General features: G+C 41.9%; 1 protein-coding gene and 1 long non-coding RNA gene across 2 annotated transcripts; one reads left to right on the top strand and one right to left on the bottom strand.

Moving 5' to 3' along the window:
• The first annotated feature begins 525 nt into the window (after positions 1-525).
• LOC307065957 lies at positions 526-1,639 on the top strand. The gene is made up of 2 exons (XR_013811357.1): positions 526-903; positions 1,327-1,639. It is a non-coding gene; the product is annotated as an uncharacterized lncRNA (long non-coding RNA).
• Positions 1,640-3,274: 1,635 nt separating this feature from the next.
• OGFOD1 (2-oxoglutarate and iron dependent oxygenase domain containing 1) lies at positions 3,275-23,885 on the bottom strand (the record flags this gene model as incomplete). The annotated part of the gene is given in 14 exon segments (XM_079722982.1): positions 3,275-3,749; positions 4,541-4,599; positions 5,039-5,161; positions 6,283-6,593; positions 6,873-6,952; positions 8,899-9,012; positions 9,314-9,442; positions 9,648-9,739; positions 10,333-10,449; positions 14,170-14,270; positions 17,221-17,267; positions 21,329-21,474; positions 23,520-23,682; positions 23,685-23,885. Coding segments are annotated over 14 exon segments (1,845 nt in total). The 3' UTR covers positions 3,275-3,587.
• Between the last annotated feature and the right edge of the window lie 86 nt (positions 23,886-23,971).

The raw sequence follows: 23,971 nt of genomic DNA, 5'->3' as shown, positions 1-23,971 counted from the left end.
TGTGTGGTAGAGAAATGTGCTATTCCTGACATGAAGCCACATGGGCAATTTCCAAGTAGTTTTCAAAATTGTCTGTGTGGACTGATTTTTTGTCAGTCAGAGAAGGAGTTATCTGTTTTTGTAGGAATGTCCAGTTCACGCAGGCTGGAGAGCCTGCCGCTGATATCATTCTCTCTATGAAGGACTCTCTTAACAGGGTTTGATTTTCTCATTCAGTTGTAGTAGTGGCCAGTATGTAATGGCACGGAAGAGGTACCGCAGCCGAAACTTACTTGCTGAGGAAATGCTGGTCTGGGAGAGGCAGCCCAAGCATTGATTTTTTTTCAGCATTCCGTGGGAAAGAAACACCACATTCAGAGGAGTTTGAGGCAGCCAATGAGCTGTAGAAAAGCCAGGTTCAAAACGTAACAGCCTCTTTCTCTCCTAGGTTTCATTTTTCTACATCTTTAAGTGAGGGACTGAAATTAGATTTATGGGGTTCTTCCTTAAATATTTTATTTTTCCTTCGCTTAACAGAAATACTAATATGCTTTCAAAGTAACTTTCTGAAAATGTTCTTATTTACATAATGGTTAACATGATAAGGGGAATGTGTCATGGGGACTTGACCTTACACGATTGTAGGAAGTGGCAAAGTGTAGTCTGTCAGTTTTCTAGTCTGATGCTGGAACTTGAAGCCCACAGGACAGGCAGTCAGAAAGGATGTAGAGTTGGGAAGAACAGGAACAAGCTGGAACCCAGAGGCATGAGCTGGAGCCCACAAGGACACATTAAAATCTCATTTCTTGCCTCTGACCTTGATGGTGTGGGGAGACCCTTCATCAGAGAAGCTGGAGCAAGAGCCAGGGATGGTGGAGCAGTTGCAGGTGCTGACGGAATCACACTGAGAAGGTGAGCCAGCAGGTAAGCTACAGAGTGTGTGAGCTACAAAATGGCTCCTGCTTCATTCTGGCCCTCCATATCTTGCACAAGAATGTGTGGCTCATCCTAACTGGAAACAGAGGGAAGGGGGTCCTGGGAAATGTAGTTCAGGCTAGCCAAGTTGATATATCACATAGCACACAGTGGCTATCACAGCATGGTGGGATTCCAGGTGACCTTTACTTCATATTTTTACATGTTGTGTTCTTCACAACAAACATGTATTATATAGATAATCTAAAAATATATATATATAAAGCTATTTGGGAAAAAAAATCTTCCTTTATTGAAAGGAATTATAAGAATTAAAAGATGACATATTTTACAGGTGAATATCATAGCTTTTCTCTGCAAGAAGTATAAAAAAGATGCCCATGTTTTAATTCCTCTGTTGCTACTTAACAGTTGTCAACATCAGCTCTAGGCCCTAAAAGTCAAGATGAAGAATGAAATGCTGAGGAAAAGCAACTTCTTCATCACTGGGTACCTTCAGTGGAGAAAACTGACCTGCGAGTTACACCATCCTTCACAGTCTAAGAGGTACAACTGTAAATGATGTAACTAACAGCAACACCACAGTCTGGCTCTCAGGGATTCTTTCCCCTTGGACACCAGAATCCTTTTTTGTAGTGTGTAGACGATTCTGCTGTGTTGACAGACCATAAACACACTGAGATTAAGGAGAATGTAATAAACACATTTTAATGCTTGTGTAGGATGCTACGACTTAGACTCAGTGCTCCAGAACTCTTAGATATTACCTACAACCATGAGTCTCAAACTGTTTTCTAAGCTTGGCACACATGGTGGTTTCACCTGCTCAGCCCTATTCCCTGGGGCTTCCTGGGGTTATGCCACTAAGAAGGTGTTAACTAGAACTTCACCCCTCTTGCTGGCACTTACAAAAACACATCAGAAAGTGAGTGAAAGTAATATTATAGGGATGACTTTCAGTCTGCAGGAACTTAAAAGGCAAGCTTTGAAATTTAAACCATTAGTAACAGAGTAGTACTTGTAATCCCACTTGAGGGTCACTACACTATGGTTAAAAAATTGTGTTCCCCAAAACAGTATGCATGTAAATGGTCCCCCCCATGTTGGTGGGGAAAGACAATATGAGAACTAGTGCTAGGTATTTCTTTTTAGCTCAATTTTTAAAAATTAGTGTTTGTTTTATAACAACTAATACTGAATATTAGTACATGTGTAAAATTTATAGATAAATATCCATATAATGAGCATACATGCTAAAACTTTTTTTTTACTGATTGAGGTACAAGATCAAAATTTTGAAACCATCAACCTAAAAGAAAGTGCAACTCATTTAAATTCAAATTTTAGTACTCAAAGTTTTAGGAGATAAAAAAAGATAAAGCCAAATGCTTTTCCTATTAATGAGTAAAATCCAAAATAAAAGCTACTGTAATAGCTAATAATACACATAAAAAAAAGAGGAAGTTAACAGGGAGACAGCACTGGAATGGAATGAGAATAGCATCTTTCAACTAAACATGTAGTGACACCTTACACCCATCCATGCACGCCCATGCACATGGGTAGCAGTTATTATATAATCCCCTTGAACAGTTCAGGGGAAAAAGAATGTAACAAAATGGACAGCTTCTTGGCATTTTGCCATGGACTTTAGTATTTGGTCTCTTCAAGAAAGGCAACTAGTTTGATAGTTGACCCTGTAATATTTAGGAAATGAAAGCCATATGTGAAATTAGAAAATCATTTAGTCATAGTGGAAGCACAACTCCAGGATGGAAGAGCAGTGGGCACCTGAAAACTACTGCACATCTTCTTTACCGACCAGAACTTTCTTGTGGCCATGTGGTTTTAGGCCAGGCTTTTTCCAAGGGAACAGACTACACATCGCCTAGTCTATACAGTCCAGAGAGAGTCACAGTGGAACAAAGCCATAGGCAGTGGGAGGAAGTGCAATGGGCCCAGAATGAACAGGGTGTAAGGTTCTGTAATCTTTGACCAGTGAAATTAGGAAGGACAGAATCTGCAGTCATAAGTTTATGAGTCCATATTAAAAAAGTCAATCACTGGAAACATGGATGAGCCTTGAAGATTTTATGTGGAGTGAAATAAGCCAGTCACAAAAGGACAGACATTCTATTATTTGTCTTATGAGGAATATGAGTTGTCAGATTCATAGAGACAGAAAGTAGAATGGTGGTTGCCAGAGGCTGGGGGGAGGGGAAAGTACAGAGTTACTATTTAATGGGGACAGAGGTGCAGTTGGGAAAGATGGAAGAGTTCTGGAGATGGATGGTGGTGAAGGCTGCACAACGATGTGAATGTACTTAATGCCACTGAACCGTACATTTGAAAAATATACATTTTATGTCACGTATATTTTACCACATATTATTTTTTAATCAATCACTGAAGAAGCCAATATGGAAAATGAACTGAATGTTAAAGAAAAAGACAAAACCCCTTTTTATTTTACATCAAGAGATAAGTACCTAGCTCCAAGCTCAAGGTCTAGATTGAGGATAATCATTATGAGCCCTACTAAAGGACAACCACACACAGTTTTAAGAACGCTGTCACACAGGTCACCTTGTAGCTCTCCTTCACTCGATGCCTAACTCTTCCAGATGTCCCAGTACTGAGGAAGGGTTTCCTCTTTCCAGCTTTGCCCAACCTTATTCATAATAGACAAATGAAAAGTCCCAGAAACCTGTTCTGTTTGGGAAAGTTTTCTTTTGTTCTAGGCTTCGGTGGTTAATATGCTTGACGAATTTCAGAGTTTCTCTATCTCTGTAGACCAATGCCAAAGAATTGTTTTCTGGATTCACTGTTAGCAGCTGAAATAGGCAAATACAGTGATACATCAGAACACGGAGATTATTCTCACCTCTTAAACAGATGGTTCCATATCAAATACTCAGCCTCCGGCGATAGAGGATCCTTTAAAGTATCCTTTACTAGGAGGAGCTATTGATCTTGCTGTCCAGACATTTTCCAATAGGCCCCATTCCAGTACATACCCAGAAAAGTTTTACCTAATGCATTTATTTCTTACTACATTGAAAGATTCATGGGAATGCACCATCTGACTCTTAATTTATCTGGAATTTCTTTTAGCTGGGTAGAATGCTTAGTGATTATCCTTTAGCCTCTTTATTCCATGCTGAATACTTTCTACTAGAAATTAGAACCACTGCCAGCCAGACCAATGTGGATTTATCATCTAAAGACACTGGCAGAAGGTCATAAAAGTTGCGTCTCGGGCTTCCCTGGTGGTGCAGTGGTTGAGAATCTGCCTGCCGACGCAGGGGACACGGGTTCGAGCCCTGGTCTGGGAAGATCCCACATGCCACGGAGCAACTGGCCCCGTGAGCCACAATTACTGAGCCTGCGCGTCTGGAGCCTGTGCTCCGCAACAAGAGGCCGCGATAGTGAGAGGCCCGTGCACCGCGATGAGGAGTGGATCCCACTTGCCGCAACTAGAGAAAGCCCTCACACAGAAACAAAGACCCAACACAGCCATAAATAAATAAATAAAAATTAAAAAAAAAAAAAAGGTTGCGTCTCTGAAGAATGAAAGCGTCTTCAAGAACTAAAAAAGGATGGTTTGCTATCAGAAGCAACTTACCTCTTCATCTTCTCCTTTGGCAATGTAGGAGGTAAAGCCACCATACTCTGGCTCCCAGCCTTATGAAGGGAAAACAAAGAGCATTCAGAAAGCTCTCACTGCAAGAGTTACATCATCTGTTTGAATCATTGATCCCATGCTGCTTAAAACGGGGATCTGGGAGTTCAGTAGAACCAACTCTTGACTTATGAGCCTGAATTTATTATTCAACCAACACTGAATAAGAACTGAAAACTAAGAACTAAATATAAAATACACCTAGAAGGACAATTGCATAAAAGCTCTGGGGGGTTCATTAGATGGGAATTATGATTTAGTTCATCTCCTATACCTTGGTCACAGATACAAATAGTACTTTGAGTTGGGAGATGACTGAAATTCATGACCCCTAAGATGCCTTCCAGCAGAGCTCCTGTGATCTGAGATCCTGGCCAAGGCAAATTACTTGTGAACTGGTTCAGTTAGAGAGGGTCACTCAGGAGAGACTGTCCCTCTTACCTTCACAGCCACAGTAGAGAAGTAAGTCCAGGGCAAATTCAGTCTTGCTGTTGTCATGGATTAAAGTGTAGTGACCAGTCTTCCAATGCCTCAGTTCCCCCTGGCATGTGGGAACACTTGATTCTAAGAAAAAAACAACAGAAGGCCAGAAAAAAATAACCTTGATACCACTGTAAATTGCAAAAGAATGATAATTAGGAACAGTTATAGCACTAAAGAGAAACTATTTCCATAAACCTTCAGCTGACCTATTGCTCCATTATATTATTAAATATATAAGTCTTATAATGAAAAAAAGTTGACTTTCTATTTCTCTTTACCATGATTTTCAGATGGAGTATATATTTAGCGGCCAGAAATTTTCTTTAAAATAACATGAATATTATTGTTAAATAAACTTTACTTTTTAGAGCAGTTTACAGAAAAATTAAATCCCCAGAAAGTACAGTCCCTCTACTCCACACACAACCCCTGCCCCTCCCCATCCGTTTCCTCTATTATTAACGTCTTGCTTTAATGTGCTTTATTTGTTACAACTGACCAATACTGATGCATTATTAACTGAAGTCCACAGTTTACATTAGGGTTCATTCTTGGTGTTGTACATTCTACTAGTTTAATGTCATGTGTCCATTCCATCTTGTTTGTAGACGATTAAACGTCCTCTGCTTTTAATAATTTCCTTCTACCTATCTGTCCAAATTCAAGCAAGTTTTTCTTAGGCTGATATTAGCAGAAAGAAGCCACTCACCTTCCTCTTCTTTATGTTCTTGTGTTTTAGAGTACGTTTAGGTAAAGCCAGTCATATTTCTCTCCACCATCTGTACTACTGTTAGCCTAATACAACGTACTAGCTGTTCTTCCTCCCCGGAATGCTGTTCTAGCAGATCCTTCTTGTCATTCAGATCTGAGCTTGGCTGACAGCTCCTCAGACAGGCTGGTCCAGATTGCCCATTCACCTAAGAGGCCACCAGTCATTCCTCAGCACATAACCCTATTCAGATCTCCTGCAGAGCACCTATCCTTATTTGATGTTTTCTTGTTGTTCGTGTATCATTTAATCTCTGTCCTCGCCTACTATCAACAGACTATAAGCCAGGGAGAGCAGAGACCTTGTCTGTCTTCTTCTCCAGAAATAGGGCCTAGCATATAGTAGGTGCTTAAGAAATGTTTGTTGAATGAATAAATGACTGAATCGTGAATACCTAATAGTAAAAGAAGGACAGAACGCAACAGCAGCTTACCTTTCTTTGCATCGTTTTCCTCTGGCTCTGGGTCCATCTGTTCGTTGCTCTGCTGGCTGCTGTTGCTGATGGCCGCCCACCTGCTCTCTGGCTCAGAACTGCGGCTAGGCCCTTCTTCAGTGTTCTCAGCAGCAGAGGCTGCTTCTCCCTCTTTTTTGTCCTCAAGCTCACCTTCTTCTGAAGGGGCCAAGAAGTGAAGTTTCAGGCCTGTGAAGTTGGAGAGCAGCAAGAACATTGCCTCGGAGCGAAATAATGCCATGCAGTCCTTCAAGATGTCGGGAAGTTTGCTCTCCTCAGCCTTCTCGTAAAACCTGGAAAGCAGCGATGCCAAGGTGTTCATCAAAGCCACAGATGTAATATTACTCATGGGATGAAAGCTGATCATTAGCTTTGTATCTCTCTCCCTAAACCTTGCATAGCTTACTAACGTCCAAGTTGTTACAATAATGAGGTTTTGTTAGCGCCTGCTACTGGATGTCCCTGGGAACAAAACATCAGTCGGGCAAATGCCCTATTATTGGAGGTGAGCCTTGCAGACAAACAGGCAGGTGTTGAATGCAGAAGCAAATGTCTTGGATGATGGGTTCTACCTTTTGTTAGGGGGACCTCGGCTGCTCCATTCCACATCTCCTTTCTCCAAAGCCTCACACACCTCTGCAAATTTCTCAGGCTGGAAAAGGAGCAAATGAAGCAGCAGTTAGCAGATCTCCCTGTGATCCCACACTGGTCTTGCAGGTACAGCAGCTCTGCGGAATCATGCTGGCTGATTCCTAAAAGGGCCAGGTGACTCTCATCCCTTTCACACAACCTCCCCCAGTCCTGATACGCTGAAGCCAGAGCAAAGACTGGTTAAGTCGTCAGCATGCTTTTAGCCAAGTCACATGACTGTCAATTTGGGCCATTTCCTTAAGTAGTTGTATGCCTTACGTCAAATTGCTAAACCTCTCAAATTCCTGCATTTATTATAATGAAAATGTCTATATAATGATACAGATTCTTTAGGCCTCAGCTCATTCCCTTGATTTAATCAGCATTCTAAACTTGTCCAGTGTAGTACAAGAAGCTGATTAATCTATTAAAATATTCTCCATAAGAGCCTTTATAAGTTCTTGTTTAATGCAGTTTCCTATGGAGTATTCTACAAACAGTAATCCTATCAGTTGTAAAACAGGAAAGAGGATCCCAAAGGATGGTTTAGGTGAGCTGAATTAAATAGGGTTAAACAAGTTTATTTACTATTAATACTTCTCAAACTCCTTAATATGCTATGTCAGCTATATAATTCAGAGAGAGAGGCAGTATGTAGTGTCTCTCAACCTTTTTTTCAAGGAGGCACCAACTCTTGGGACTGTGATTCCATGGGACCCAGGGTCACCTGGGAAAAACCACACGCATACGTGATCTCATTTTGCCCTCACAACAACTCTTAAAGATGGGCAAGTATTATTCCAGTTTAACTGATGATGAAATAAAAGTGAGACCTTAGTAATTTGCTCAGGTCAGTAAAACCACGTAGCCAAGATGTGAATATAAAGTCTTCTAGGGCTTCCCTGGTGCTGCAGTGGTTGGAAATCTGCCTGCCAATGCAGGGGACACGGGTTCAATCCCTGGTCCAGGAAGATCCCACATGCCACGGAGCAACTGAGCCCGTGCGTGCCACAGCTACTGAGCCTGCACTCTAGAGCCCACGAGCCACAACTACTGAGCCCGTGCGCCTAGAACCCGTGCTCCACGACGAGAGGCCACCGCGGTGAGAGGCCCACGCACCACAGGGAAGAGTGGCCCTCGCTCTCTGCAACTAGAGAAAAGACCACGCACAGCAATGAAGACCCAACGCAGCCAAAAATAAATTTAAAAAAATAATAATAAAGTCTTCTAACTTCTAACCTAGTTCTCTCTCCATTACAATGTGCTACCTCATCATTCTCAAACATTTGTTACTAATTTGTTAATCAGTAATCTTTCTATTATTTAAAAGTAATTGGTAAGTACCATAGTCATCAAATGATTAGGATGGGAACTACACACCACTCATCCCCAATATAGAAGTGTGTGTGGGGGACTTCCCTGGTGGCGGGCGCAGTGGTTAAGAATCCACCTGCCAACGCAGGGGACACGGGTTCGAGCCCTGGTCCGGGAAGATCCCACATGCCGCGGAGCAACTAAGCCCGTGCACCACAACTACTGAGCCTGCGCTCTACAGCCTGCGTGCCTAGAGCCCGTGCTCCGCAACAAGAGAAGCCACTGCAATGAGAAGCCCACGCACTGCAATGAAGAGTAGTCCCCACTCACCGCAACTAGAGAAAGCCCACATGCAGCAGTGAAGACCCAGTGCAGCCAAAAATAAATAAATAAAATAAATTTTAAAAAAAAAGTGTGTGTGATTAAGATTCTAGAGAACTGGGGAATACCCAAGGGACTCGACCCACTAACATACAACTGATACCAATGTTAGCTATTACCATCATTTCTATATTTGAAGAAGAGGATGATGTAAACATGCTAACCAGGAACAAAACAAAAAGCAACAAAAACTCTTAGTGATGCCTCTTCACCCACCCAGGAAGCAAGGCTGCAAGCCAAATGTGGTATATCAGACAGGATTTGCTGGCCTACCTTAAGGAACTCTTTTAGGAGAATTTCAGAGCTTTCTTCAAATTCTTCTTGAATTTGAACTTGGTACTCCATGTCGAGATAAGTAGGGTTGATCCAATCATACAAAATTTCATGCTACAAAGAAGCAGCAGGTGCAAAGGGTGAGTTAATAATTCCTACTGCTTTTGTTCTGACATCATTTTACACTGGTGAAATATATGCAAATCTTCACTTTATAATTTTCTCCTTGTTAAATAAAGTTCTGGAAAGCTCTGCCTTAGAAAGACACTATCAAAAGTGTATCTAAGAAGGGTGGAAAGGCAAGCTCAAAGCCTAGTTCTGTTATCAGGATGAGCCACTTTTAAAACCAGAAAAGCAAATGATATGCCACAGCTTTTCTAAGACAAGAATCCCAGCAACAGGAATTTATCCTTACATCTTGTGGGATGTGAGGGCTCCGAGGTATGAGAGGTTCAAAGTAGGTGGGAGGCCTGGTCAGTGAAGGACCATGAAACCAGCCGCTGATGGACAAACGCGACTTTTCTTCAGACAGGACTTCGGAAACCTGAAAGGACAAGACCAGCAGCACATCAATACAAAGACCAGCGGGGCAAATTACCAGCCAAGGCTCACTAATTTCAGGACCCTTCACACTAGGTGTGAAAACAACCTGGCCGGACAGTCCAACCGGAAGCCGTCACATTTAGAGAGCAGGCGACTGAAAAGCATGCTCTTTGGCCCTCTATGTATTTGTGGCTCACAGTCTTTACCTGGTGAAAGGATACTGGAGACACTTCAAAGAAAACCAGTGTGTTCCATGAAGGGATAAGAGACTTGACAATCTGCTTCGGCTGAAAGTGTTCTGCGTGGGGAGACAACACATCTGTAAATGTGCTTCATCATCATTAATCACTTCCAGGCCGCCTCGTTTCACCTTGACAATTTTCCAATTTCTATGGGTAGCTTAAATGTCCCCTCCAGATCTCCATATGCCACCCCCTTCCATCTGTTTCTCTTATATAGTTCTGCTAGGTGATATCTGTTCTTACTCCACCATGCTCTATTACTGATGAAGGCTGGAAAAGGTTCTGAACGTTTTCTGGAGTCGAGCTCTGGTGTCAGTCATTAAAAAAAATAAAAAAGACCCTGACCTCCCATCAGAGGCACTGGTCCTGGCAGACTCATAGCCACGGGTGGCTGCACATGTTCTCTACCCTCCCACGGCCAGCATTCAGAAGCAGGGTCTGACTATTCCTCATCTTAACTTGGCTCTAACTTATCTCTGAAGTAATGCTTATTTCAGGCACAACTCAGCAGAGGTGGCTGTCAGGGCTGGCAATTATCCCCCTGCGGTTGCCACTGTAATGAAGAGCTTCCATCCCCTGAGGAGCACAGACAGAGTGCCTAAGGACCCGGAAGTGGCTGTTGGTGTTGAAGAGCACGCCTTTGTCTTACCATCAACGTTGTACAGGTCCAGAGTGCCCCCCAAGCTCCTGTCCCAGGGAGGAACCAGGTAAAGAATGAAGGCAATCCGGCGTCCTTCCAGCTCGTCGTCATGGCAGAGCAGGGCATCTGCAATAGTTCAGCGTGCACCATAATGTCCCTGTGCGGCAATGAGCAGCGGACATCTGACTCTGCGCTCACTATCAGTCCACCTGCTATTCCTCTGTAACGTCAGCTCCTCCAGCTTTAAAATGACACTTATTTCTCCTCTTTTATAATTACAGAAATAAAACTGTCAATATAGAAAACTCTAAAAACGCTGAAGAACACATATACAGACTCAGACAATCACTACTAAAACTTTTACATATATTCTTGCAGTATTTTTCAACATACATGTATTTGCTTTTTAAAAAATAGCATCCTACAGTGGTTGTTTTGTGGCCCTTTTTCTTTTATTCCATGGCAAATGTCTCTTCTGTCATCTCTTTTAATGGCTGCATAGTTATTCTAGGACTGAGCAAGATAGGCATCCGGGCAAGGTGGGAGGGGGAGGGGATGCTATGGGTGCGGTGAGATCATTCCACACGGAGGGACTGTTTTAATACACAAACATACTGAACATCATGGAAGGCAGATTTCTTAGGGTTGAAGACTGGAATTGCAAATATGGAAAAGGAGAAATCTAGAATGAACCCTATGGTGTGGAAATGAAACCAGAGGAATCAATGTGACTTGTCTAGAGCACAGGAAATATCAGATAACCCTGGAAAATCTTGTTTTGCTAGGAAGTAAGATATAATAAGAATGATGAGTGAAAGTGAGTGAAACCCACATAGGGGCCTTCTCGGTGACAGACCTCTTGGTGTCCCCTGCTTATTGCTGATTGGGAAAAGAGGCTACGGAAATTAAGCTGTGACCTCCTAGGCCCTCCATGTGAAGCAAAGAGCAGGCCCCAGCAGCTAATGATTGAGGAATAAAGAATGCAGAAACAAAGATAGGGCAGGCAGACGAGAGTAGCCATAACTTAATAAGTCAGTCACAAGGACTCCCAGTTCTGCTTCAATGGTAAAGGTAAGTCTGACACACATTCCTAAGCTGTTTTATAGAAACCAGACCCCCCCACAGCAGATGAGAAAAGCTGACCACGAGCATATAGCCCCCAGACCGGCTGGAACCTGAAGACTGAGGACGCTGACCTCTGTGACCTCACCTTGTTACCTCACCATGCACCAATCAGAGAACTGTGCACGAGCTGATCACGCACCTGTGACCCTCTCCCTCACCTTGCCTTTAAAAACCCTTCCCTAAAACCCATCGGGGAGCTTGGCTCTTTTGGGCACGAGCAGCCCGTCCTCCTTGTCTGGTGCCCTGGAATAAACTGTACTTTCCCTTACCACAACCCGGTTTCAGGAGATTGGCTTTGCTGTGCATTGTGAGCAACCCGAGTTTGTTTCAGTTAACATGAGGACATACTAAAAGGACACAGAAGTCAGCTTAAAGGGGCTCCTCTTGATCAAATCAGGGACAATATGAGCATCAACATAATGACAGTAACCATTACATAAATAGTAATCCTTAAATTCACACTGACATAAATAAATGAGTAACTGGGGAGAGGGAAAGGTTTTCTTTACAGTAGAATGACAACTAATAAAGAAATGATTTTATTAGGAAAGAAATCACCATTTGGCAACCTGCATAGTAATAACTGTAGTAAGAAATATCAGTGGATGCTAAAACAAGTGAATCAAAGTTTGATGAGAAATGGAATATTTACATAATCTTAAAGTGTCTCCCCACAAAATACTTATTAACTTAAAGAGAGGAAAAGAACAAGTTTACAGTGGAAAAACTTGATGTCAGCCACCACCTTAATTAAGCGATCAAAGTTAATATCACTAGTAATATGACACACCATCTACCACTTGATAAGATGCAGTAAAAAGAACACATATCTGGGCTTCCCTGGTGGCGCAGTGGTTGAAGAGTCTGCATGGAGCGGCTAGGCCCGTGAGCCATGGCCGCTGAGCCTGCGTGTCCGGAGCCTGTGCTCCACAACGGGAGAGGCCACAACAGTGAGAGGCCCGTGTACCGGAAAAAAAAAAAAAAAAAGAACACATATCTAATGAGAAAGCAGAGCAGACAAACCCAAACTGAGGGAAGTTCTACAAAATAACTCATCTGTAAATCTTCAGAAGCATCAAGATCATGAAGGTCAAAGAAAGACTGAGGAACTGTTGTAGACTGAAGGCACATGACAACTAAATGCCATGCACAACCCTGGACCAGATCCCTTTGCTATAAGGGACCACATCAACCTGAACGGAGCCTGTGGATTACATTGGAATAATGTATCAATTGTAGTTCCTGATTCTGATGGCTTCTTACTGTCACACAGCAGAAGTGTCCTTGTTGTAGGAGTTACTGAAGTACTCAGGGGTCACGGAGCATCCTAAGGGCAACCTAGTCTCAGGTAAAATGGAAAAAACTTATTTGTACTATGCTTGCCACTTGTCTGTCAGTTTGAAATTACTTCAAATTAAAAAAAAAAGTTAAAAAAAGGGCATATGATATGACTCTTCATGTCTCTAAGTTATCCTCAAAATGCTGTTACCAATTTGTACTTCCCTAGGGCAATGTGGGAGAGTAAACCCAAAGCAGAATTTTATTTAGTAAAACAAAACACAAAACACTTTTCCTTCCAAATGAAAACCAAACATATTATCAAAAGGACATTTATATGCTCAAAAAGGTAACAAGAAGGATGCACCCCAAACTGGTGACAGTGGACACATCTGAAGAGAAAGAGGGACAAGGAGAAGGTGAAGGGGACTATTGTGGATTACACTGTATTCTATAGTTTGATGTTTTTTCCTTAAGAATATATTCACTCATTACCTTCAAAAGAAAAAAAAGACACTGAGGGAAATATGTGTTTCCTGGGAAGTTTAAGAGTAGTTTACACCATCACCTCTGAATTTCCTGATACTGTATGCAAAGTTGGTGTGTATGTGCATTATTGGCCTTTTTCTGAAAATACTGAAACCAAGCAGGACCCTGCAAGGCCTTCCTGGGCACAAAAGCCCCTCTGTGTCCCTTGTTTCTTGTTTATAGAAAAAAAGGCTTCTGTCTCCTAGGCCTCCCCCAGGTTACAAAGAGCAGGCTCAAGCAGTTAATGATTAGGAAAGGAGAGTCACAGGACTCCTAGTTCCTCCTGAAGGGATAGAGATAAGAATCTGATACATATTTTTGAGTTGTTCTGCAGAAACTAAGAAACCCCCTCACCACCCAGGTGGAGGATGGCGATTATATGCTGACCACAAGCACACAGACCCCAGACTTCTGGCTGGAACCAGAAGGTCAGTGATTGAGATTCCTGAAACATCATTCTGTTCCCTCACCACCAACCAATCAGAAGAAAGTCCACGAGCTGATCATGCATCCAAAAACCTTCTCCCCTGTCTTTAAAAACCCTTCCCTGAAAGCCATTGGGGAGTTCACATTTTTTGAGCGTGAGCTGCCCATTCTCCTTGCTTGGCGTCCTTATTTTGCTACAAACACTGCTGTCAAGAGTTTGGCTTTGTGTGCCTCGGGCACACAAGCCCTTGCTTCGTTACAATATGTTCATAGCTTTCATCATACTCCCAAAGAGAACCACTGCCTTATACCTTCCAATAAGATGGGCATTTCTGTACATGACCTGGGTCAGATTGTACTCATTAAGAAGATCCTCATGCTATGCAGGGACACGAAGTCTAGGATTTTGGAACAATGACAACTGTCTTCCCATCATCATTTAGATAAAGCCTTTAAATCTAGCGACAGCAAGATTTTAATCTTTCTTACCTGAGAATTCATATTTAGCACAGGACACGTCAATGGTTGATTCCAGGTCAATCTTCGAAATGTCTGAAAGCCAAGCCCGGAAATGTTCAAACAGAATTTTCCTAGAAATGTAAACAAAAGATAACTTGTTACACCACAATGTGGGCTTCATTTGGATCTATGTCACAACTATTTTTTCCTGGAGGTTTTGGTTTATTTAAGATCCGTTCTTGAGAATGCTCCTCACTTTAAACTTGCAAAGTTTAGGAGTAACGGTCCCAGAGAAATAAATGTAAATCTCTCTACTGCAATATATTTTTGCTCTACTGTTTTCTTTTCTTTTCTTTTTTTTGGCTGCGCCATGTGGCATGTGGGATCTTGGTTCCCCAACCAGGTATCGAACCAGTGCCCCCTGCAGCAGAAGCGCAGAGTCCTAACAACTGGACCGCTAGGGAAGTCCCTCATCTTATTTTTCTTACTCTTAAACTTATAGTATTGCCCTATCACGACAGTGGTCTGGCCTTTGTCATAGGAACACCAATGTTCCAGTCCGAAGTCACTGATTTTTAGAGCTGTTTTTCAGCACCAATACTAGCACTGTTGTTTAATGAACACTTGGGTGGGAGACACTGTTGTAGATTAAAATAATGGTGACTATTATGCTAATTGTGTAATAATAAACTCTTTCACAGAAGTTCTGATATTAACAGGATACCAAAAAAACAAAGATGGTTGAACATTTCCATTTACCAGCTAAAGTGGCTCTGTATAGAACTCTAACACAATTTAAAACTTACTCAGTTGGCAGTCAACTTTGAAATTATGTTAACTTTGATGAATTAACATTTTTATGTCAATTATATCTCAATAAAACTGGAAAAACATTTTAAAAAACATTTTTAAAGGGTTTATGTTAGTTCAAATTTTGCACATGAAGAGACGGTATTTTTTGGATCATTCTAGTCCAAATGTACATCACTGAAATCCCCATAAAATGCAATTGTACTGTTAATAACTAGATACCAAGTCTCCAGGTTGATGCCCTGAAATTTTATTACCAAATATCTTTTTACACTGTATGCTACCCAATCCAAAAAATTCTATAAAATATTGTGCTTGGTTAGTCCAAACAAAAGTGCCATGTAACTTTTGTAGGCAGAGTTGCAAATTAGACATAATAGGTCAGCATAGCAAACTGCTAAACCAGGCTTCAGGTAATGTAGGTGGTCAACATTTTTGCAAAATCTTGAATCTTGATGTTTTATGTAACTAGTAGTATCAAAGCCTTCACTCCCTCTGTTACTGGTAACATCAGCTTCCACAAATTTATTCCATAGAAAGCTCTTTCTCTAGTTACCCTATGAAAGTGTCACGACAGGGTTATTTTCTGCTGTCATTCTCATTTGTTAATTGTATTCATGAGAGAAATCACAGAACCCAACTGGGAAATAAAAAGATCACCTTTCGGTAAAGACCAAGGAATTCCATCTCTCATACCATCTGGCTGTTATGCGTTGGATACAGAATGTAACTCAGTCCCACAGGAAAGAAATGCTTACCAGAGGTGTGGTATGAGCTAATGAGATAGTGCTTTAAGGCATAGTCTTGGGGGAAAAAAGTTCTAAAATAAATATGAAATATTATGAGTTACAGTTAACATGTGAGCAATACTTCAAGATTTAGAAGAAATAAACTCTGCAGACTGCTACCATTTATGGAAATATTGCAGAGAAAAAAGAACGAGAAAATATAACTTGTACTGTATAGATGAAAAATAGACAGCTATTACAAAGTAACATGGGCTTACTGTAGCAAAACTAGGAAAAAACCCTATTATAAGTAAAAAGAAACTTTAAAAAACCTGTAGTCCTACTAACCAGATTTAAACATTCCATCCTTCCAAGTCTTTTCCTTTGTACACACGTAGGTATCCAAATATACGTCTCGTTTTTCATATGGGATCCACCATGTGTGCTATTTTAACTTTTCTCTTGATAAGTTTATTTCATCTAGCCTAATATGCCTTTGCCTGCAAGAAGTATCATCGTTTTATACATCACTTCAAAAAATAGGATACAACAATAATTGTATGAGACACTGAGTCTCAGAGAGGTTAAAATACACACACAAAAAGTATCTTAGAATGATGAAATAACTTTACCATATTCATGTGTTAAAAGTCACACACATTGGGACTTCCCTGGTGGCACAGTGGTTAAGAATCCACCTGCCAATGCAGGAGACACAGATTCAATTCCTGGTCCGGGAAGATCCCACATGCCGCTGAGCAACAAAGCCTATGCGCCACAACTACTGAGCCTGCGCTCTAGAGCCTGCGAGCCACAACTACTGAAGCCCGTGTGCCTAGAGCCCGTGCTCCGCAAGAAGAGAAGCCACCGCAATGAGAAGCCTGCGCACTGCAACAAAGACCCAACGCAGCCAAAAAAAAAAAAAGTCACATCATATTCAACGATTGTATAGTTTTTCACTTTGTTTTGTACCATTAGCTATGTAAATCTTAATGAGTGGGCATTTAATTTGTGATTTTTCACTGTTAGAAACACCATCACAATAAACAATCTTGTATAGAATTTTTGAGCACACCCTTAATTATTTTCTCAGGATAAATTCTTATAAGTGGAATTACACTACAAAAAGACAAGCATCATTTTAAGGGTTTTGATACACCTTTCAAAACTATCTTCAAGATTGCGGCACTGTATAAAGGTATCTACCCCTCTGTCAACACTGGAGTTTTTGTTTTAAATACTTGCAAACTAACATGTGAAAGATGGTATCTCCATTGTTAATTTGTTCCTTGATTACTAACGGTTGAACATTTTATCATTGAGAACTTGGGCCCTGGAATCAGACAGACTTAGGTTTATATCTTAGTTCCCTCAATTTTTACCTAGTTAACTTTGAAGAAGTTACTTAATTTCTCAGCGTCTGTTTCCTCCTCTACAAAAGGGGACAATAACGCCAACAAAGGTTGTGTGACATAACATTTAAAGCACTTACTCCTCTGTCTGGCGCATATTATGCACCCAACAAATATGAGCACTTGTTTACCTTAAAGCACAGATGTGAGGCTCTCTTCTCTTCTTCAGATCATCAGACTTGATCATGAAAAAAAGAAAAAAAAAAGGATTTCCTTCATAAATCAGACACACAGAGGAGACTAGTTAAGGGAACACTCTGGCAGTAGAGCATTGTCGTTAAGAGCCTGGACTCTGAAGCCAAACTGCCTGGGTTTGAGGTATGGCCCCTCCATTTGGCAGCTCTGTGACTCGGGCAAGTTACCTAGCCTCTCTGTGCCTTATTCATTCAACAAATACTTACATAGTTATTACAGTGGAGCTTACATTCTTGACGGAGAGGGACAACAAACATAAAAAGTCGATTATCAGTATAAAAAAAGGTGACAAATGTCGAGGGAAAATAAAGCAGAGTACGAGGGACCAGAAATGCTGAGAGTGGGGAAGGGTTTGCAATTATAAATTTGGTGGCCAGGTTAGACTTCACTGAGGTGAAGCAAAGGCTTGAAGGAGATTGGGAGGTGTACCAAGGGAATATCTCAGCAAAGCGCATTCAAGGTCCTGAGTGTGAAGAATGCCTGGCCTGTTCAAGAAATTGCAGGAGCCTGTGCAGCTGCAACAGCGATTTGGGGGAGAGCAGCAGGAGAAGGGGCCAAAGATGCAATGGGAGCCTTAGAACCACTCTGGCTTTTACTCGGAGAAATGAGAACCTTTGGAGATTTGGGGCAAAGGAATAATATGATCTCATTTAATTTTTAAAAACTGAGATAAAATTCACATAACATAAAATTTACAATTTTAACCACCTGAAAGTGTGTATTCAGTGGATTTTTAGCATATTCACCTGCTGTGCAACTATCACCACTAATTCCAGAATATTTTCATCACACTAAAAAGAAACCCTGTACCTATCAGGCAGTCACTCCCCATCCCACCCTCCCTCCCCCCAGCTCCTGGCAACCACTAATCTACTCTCTGTCTCTATATATGTTTTGCTGGTCATTACATATAAAAGGAATCACACTATATGTGGCCTTCTGTGTCTAGCTTCTTTCACGGAGTATGTTTTCAAGGTTCATCCATGTTGCAGCAGTACTTAGTACTTCATTCCTTCTTCTGGCTGAATAATATTCCATTGTATAGATGCACCACATTTGGTCTATCCATTCATTAGTTGACAGACGTTGGGTGTTTCTACTTTTTGGCTATTATAGATAATGCTGCTACAAACATCTATGTACAAGCTTTTATGTGAACAAATGTTTTCAATTCTCTTGGGTCCATTAACTTTTTTTTTTTTTACTTTATTAATTTTAATTTTTGGCTGCATTGGGTCTTCATTGCTGCACACGGGCTTTCTCTAGCTGTGGCGAGCGGGGGCTACTCTTCATTGTGGTGTGCGGGCTTCTCATTGCGGTGGCTTCTCTTGTTGTGGAGCATGGGCTCTAGGCGCGTGGGCTTCAGTAGTTGCGGCATGCTCCTCAGCAGTTGTGGCTTGCGGGCTCTAGAGCTCAGGCTCAGTAGTTGTGGCGCATGGGCTTAGTTGCTCCACGGCATGTGGGATCTTCCTGGACCAGGGATTGAACCCGTGTCCTCAGCATTGACAGGTGGATTCTTAACCACTGTGGCACCAGGGAAGTCCCTCCATTAACATTTTAAAAGAACACAATGAAAAAATGAAAGAACACAATGGCTGTAGGTGGGCAAGGGTGGAAGCAAGGAGACTGGTTAATATGCTAAGAGAATAATCCTGGTGAGAGAAAAAGATGGCTTGGACAGGTGTTGGCAGTGGAAGTGGAAAGAAGTGGGCTTTTCTGAATATATTCTGAAGGTAGAGCCCACAGCATTTCCCAATGGACTGGTGATGAGGTGTGAGAGACGAATCAAGGATAACCTCAAGGTTTTTGGCCTCAGCCACTGGAAAGATTGTCGTGAACTGAGATGGGGAAAATTGCAGGTGGAGCAGATTTAGGGGGAGAAGGTCAGGAGTTTAGTTTTGGAAAGTGTGAGACACTTCATAAGTATCCTAGAGTAAAGGCAAAGCCATGAGACTCTCTGCAATCTGTTTGGAAGTGATTCAAAGGCTAAGCCCTAGAGTACTCTGTCATTAAGAAGCCAGGTACAAAAGGAAGACCTATCGAAGGGAACTAAGAAGGACTCACCTGTGAGGTAGAAGGAAAATGAAGAGAGCATGGTTTCCTGAAAGTAAGGGGGTTCGGGGGAGAGTCTCCAGGAAGGAGGAGTAACAAAGTAGGTCAAATGTTGCCGAGGGTCAAGTAAAACCAGGCCTGAAGACTGATGACTGGATTTACTAATGTGGAAGTTGTGAGTGACCTTGACAAGTACAGTTTCAGTGGTGTGTAACAGGTGAAAGCCTAATAAAGTGGGCTTAACAGAGAACAAAAGAGGAATATGAGACACTATAGATAACTCAGAAGGAATGCTACTGTCAAGGTGAGCAGAGGAATGGGGTGATAGCTGAAGGGGAAAGTTAGGTCAACAGCATTTTTTTCCTTAAGAGAAGAAGAACTAACAGCTTTCTTTCTTTCTTTTTTTTTTTTGGTATGTTGAAGGGAATGATCCAGAAGAGAAGGAAAACCTGATGTAGTTTCTTTATCTGTGAAACAGGAACCAGTAATGTATCATTATAAGGATTTAATGAATTAATAAATATAAAGCACTTAGCATGGCATAAAGCATGCACTCAGTAATGCTTGCTTTAAAATAGAGTATCAGGCTACTCCTAATGACAAACTTGGTTAGGAGGACTGGAAGTTGTTATAGACCCAATTATCAAGTCAATTCACAGCACAAGCAAAGAAAAAGGGATATAATTGAAGTTTTATGGGACAGGAGACTGAAAGCAGGTTTTATATTTACTGTCTTAGGATGAAGAAGTTCAGTCCCAAAGTGAGCATAGTAAAAATTATTCACAGCAGAGTTTCATCAAGCACCCAAGGGGATCTAAAGTAATGGCTGCTTCTTTTTCCTCTCATTACCCAGTACCCTTTCTATTATTTTGCCTCTCACTGACTTCACAATTAGAAGTATTTTCATCTACCAAATTGCATTAAGTAAGAACCACTTTGATTTCTCAATTTCAGTAATCAGATGCATATAGCCCCAAATCAACAAAAGAGGCCTAGTGTTATCAAAGCTGATATAATTACAAAGGCAGACAACCATGGTTTTTAATTAACCTATACAACTTTACTATGGATGAAAGTTATTTTTCATTAGATTTTCTGAATTATTAAGAGTAACATCATTTGTGTATTTAACCTAACTTGGTTAATTCAATCATATGTTTAAGGCCCAAAGATAGCCAGACTAGGGGACACAACCAGCTCTAGTGTAAAAGAATAAATGCAAGACAGAGAAATTTGTTACTCTTTTATCCCAGATAAAAAGCAATCAGCGGGAAATGGAAAGAAAACAAAATAGTTCTTAATCTTCACTTTTATTTTATTTTTTGTGATTTTAAAGGCTGATGTCCTTGAGGTTCTATAACGATTTCTAAGAGTGATGTACACCATGTACTAAAAGATATCCCCTACAAACTGGGGAAACCAATGACCTATATGTTTTTATACCTAGACTGGGCCTGTCTTCTAAGAGTAGGAAAACCAGCCTTGATTTTGAAACAGTCTTTTCTGCCAAATTCAACTGTCCACCAATTTAAAAAGAATAGATCTAACTCTCTGCAGGACATACTGCAATACAGAAAGCCACCTAAAACAAAGACATGAACTCAAAAATTTAAATGGTTATTACCTTCCAACATACTACTCTCTTCATTATACCACTCCCCAAAATGTACTTATCCTTTTTGTTTATAATGTATTTACTTACCGGCTTACTGTATTTTCTGACTATCTTTCACCATCACTATCACCTCTATTATTTTAGATTTTAAAGGCTTTCAGGGTAGGAACAGGCAAAGACTTCCATATAATAATTAAAGCACCCAACACATAGTTAACACTCAGCTTATGTTAAATAAATGAATGCTTTTAACAAAGTCAAGGCAAGGACCCTCAATGGCAAACCCAAACTAAAACCTCAAGTCTAAAGGTATTCAATGATTTTATAGAAAATGAATTTCTGAAGTGGAAAAGCTAATGTGAAAGGGCCATAAATACCTGCTGGAACTTATATAAATCATTATACTTTTCATGGAAGTCCAAGTTCAAAAGTTCCTTCTGAAGTCCTTCCAAGAAGTTTTCACTTTGGATGAAGTTTGGGATCACACAGTGAAGAAAGGGGTCCATGTCCATGACAATGGCTTCTGTGGGGAGGAAAGCATTATCTATGACTTTTCCCCTTTTTTTTTTTTTTTTTGTGGTACGCGGGCCTCTCACTATTGTGGCCTCTCCCATTGCGGAGCACAGGCTCAGGACACGCAGGCTCAGCGGCCATGGCTCATGGGCCCAGCCGCTCCGCGGCATGTGGGATCTTCCTGGACCGGGGCACGAACCCGTGTCCCCTGCATCGGCAGGCAGACTCTCAACCACTGTGCCACCAGGGAAGCCCCCTTTTGTATTTCTGACCTGTGAGCAGCACAGTAGAGAGAATACAAAAGGGATGGTCATAAATTTTCAGAAATCTAGTACCTAAAATTTAAGATTTTGGGGAAGAATTATAAGCTCTTCCTTTTTTTTTCCCACTTAATACTACTTTTTAAAGGTATTGTGCTTAAAAATATTAGTCCTTAAGATGAGTACAAACGATATCACTAAATTAAGATTTCTGCTCTTTTTGGGGTTTTTTAGTTCAACGATTACTTATTCAACTGAATGTATTTTAGAGCCTTAATTCATTTCCCCCCAAACTTCAAATGAGAGTAGCAAATTAAAAACAAGAATAACAATACTGGCAGCCAATTTTTCTTCAACCCCTTTTCTTTGCCTAAGTTACAGCTAGAGGAAGTTATAAAATTCATACTTCTTAAAAAAAAAAAGTCAGGTCAGGCATAACCTCCTCTAACTCTTTGAGTTTTACCTCAACGTTTTACCCACTGCTTCTGGTGGGATAGATTATGTACCCCTCTAATACAAACCACCACCACCTCCCACCAGCTGCCAGGCACTGTGGCGCTTTAACATGTATTATCTCATTTAATCTTCTCAAGAGTTCTAAGGTAGGCGTCATCACTATCTCCATCCCACATATAAGGAAACTGAAAAGTCCCTGAGTGTCCAGAGCTTACACTCCAAACACTAAGCTACCACTTTCTATGTGCATCCAGGACACCAAGGACTCATCTCTTAAAGCACTCAACCACTGAAACAAAAATCATGGCAAACTTCAGAAGGCAAAGCATGATGCATTAAGCAGAGTTCTTATCCGATGAGGTGATATTTGAAGCTGAGGCTGGAATCATTTGATGAAGGTTCCTTCCTTTGGTCAGAACCATGTTTACCTTCATGGGTCACGTTGTTGAACTACAGGCCGGCAAAACTGAGTAAGCTCAGGTGCCTGCTATCTGGCAGCTCCCAACAAATGCTCTGGCTACGCTATCATGGGACAAACGAGCGTTACCTTCGGAGGAAAACCGCAAAAGCCACTCAACTATGTGTCCAAATGTTTACTGGTCCTTACTCAGAAAAATATGTATTGATGCGTACATACATTAGCTTATTAATCACAGTCAACATCTTTCCGAGGGAAATACTATTAGTTATCCTACTTTACATAGTAAGGAGCTGAACTCATTGCCCAACGACGCACAATCAGTGAAGAAGATTCTACCTCACCTCTAATTCCAGAATTTCCATGAGCTTGCATGCTCTGTATTTCCCGAAACTCCCTGGCCTTCATTTCCTCTTCTAGGTTTCTAAGTCCAAACTGAACTTGGAAAAGGGACAGCAGGCCAGGCAGGAGAGTCGGAGGTGGCAAAGTCACGCTCTCTCCAAGAGCCTCTTCCCCCGTGGCCTCGCTGCTCAGGAATCGGCTAGAGCGCCAGGACTTTTTCAGAGGTTCCCGACCCGGTGCTGCGCCTCCCCCTTCACAGCACCCGCTTACCGTGGCGGAACGGCGTCCTGCGACTCCAGGCCTCAGCCACCTGCTTTTTCAAGGTTTCCTCCATGACAGCATCCGAAAACTTCGCCATCACCTCTTTCTTTCCCTTTTTCCCAGCCCGGCTCGGGACGGGCTCAGCAGGCCGCTTTCCACTCATCTCTTCGCAAGCGGCAAGACCCACGTCACGCTAATCTAGCGGCTCTTTTCCTACGGAGACTGCAATTCCCAGAATGCCTCATTTCCCGTGTTTCTCCACCGCTATCTAATAGGAAGTACCAAAGTAAAGGGAGGCGGACCCCATACCCGACTTACCAATGGGAGCTCCAGATATTGTGGCCATCCCAGCAGCGATTGGATCGATGTTGCTCGGTCGGGCAGGCCACCGCCTCTCTACTTCCTGCCGCCAGAGGCTCCGGCTGCACTTCCGGCGTGCGTACGCCTCCTCAGGCGCTTTCTTGTTAATGGCGGGCGGCGGCTACTGAGTGGGACGCGGTTAACGGCTGTCCGCACAGGGAACGTCTCCCTGCCTCTCCTTTTCCACTTGCCGCTAGTGCCCGAGCTCGCCAGCATGTCCGTGGTGCCGCCCAATCGCTCGCAGACCGGCTGGCCCCGCGGGGTCAACCAGTTCGGCAACAAATACATCCAGCAGACCAAGCCCCTCACCCTGGAGCGCACCATCAACCTGTAAGTGCGGCCTGGCCTTCGCGCGCTGTCCTGTCGGCATTCCTTTCGTCGTGAGCGCCCCTAAAGACTCCAGTCCTCTC

Source organism: Hyperoodon ampullatus, assembly GCF_949752795.1.
Source record: "Hyperoodon ampullatus genome assembly, chromosome: 18".
NCBI classification, from domain to species: Eukaryota; Metazoa; Chordata; class Mammalia; order Artiodactyla; family Ziphiidae; genus Hyperoodon; species Hyperoodon ampullatus.
The sequence above is the reverse complement of the archived record's forward strand: the minus strand, read 5'-3'. Positions and strand labels throughout refer to the sequence as shown.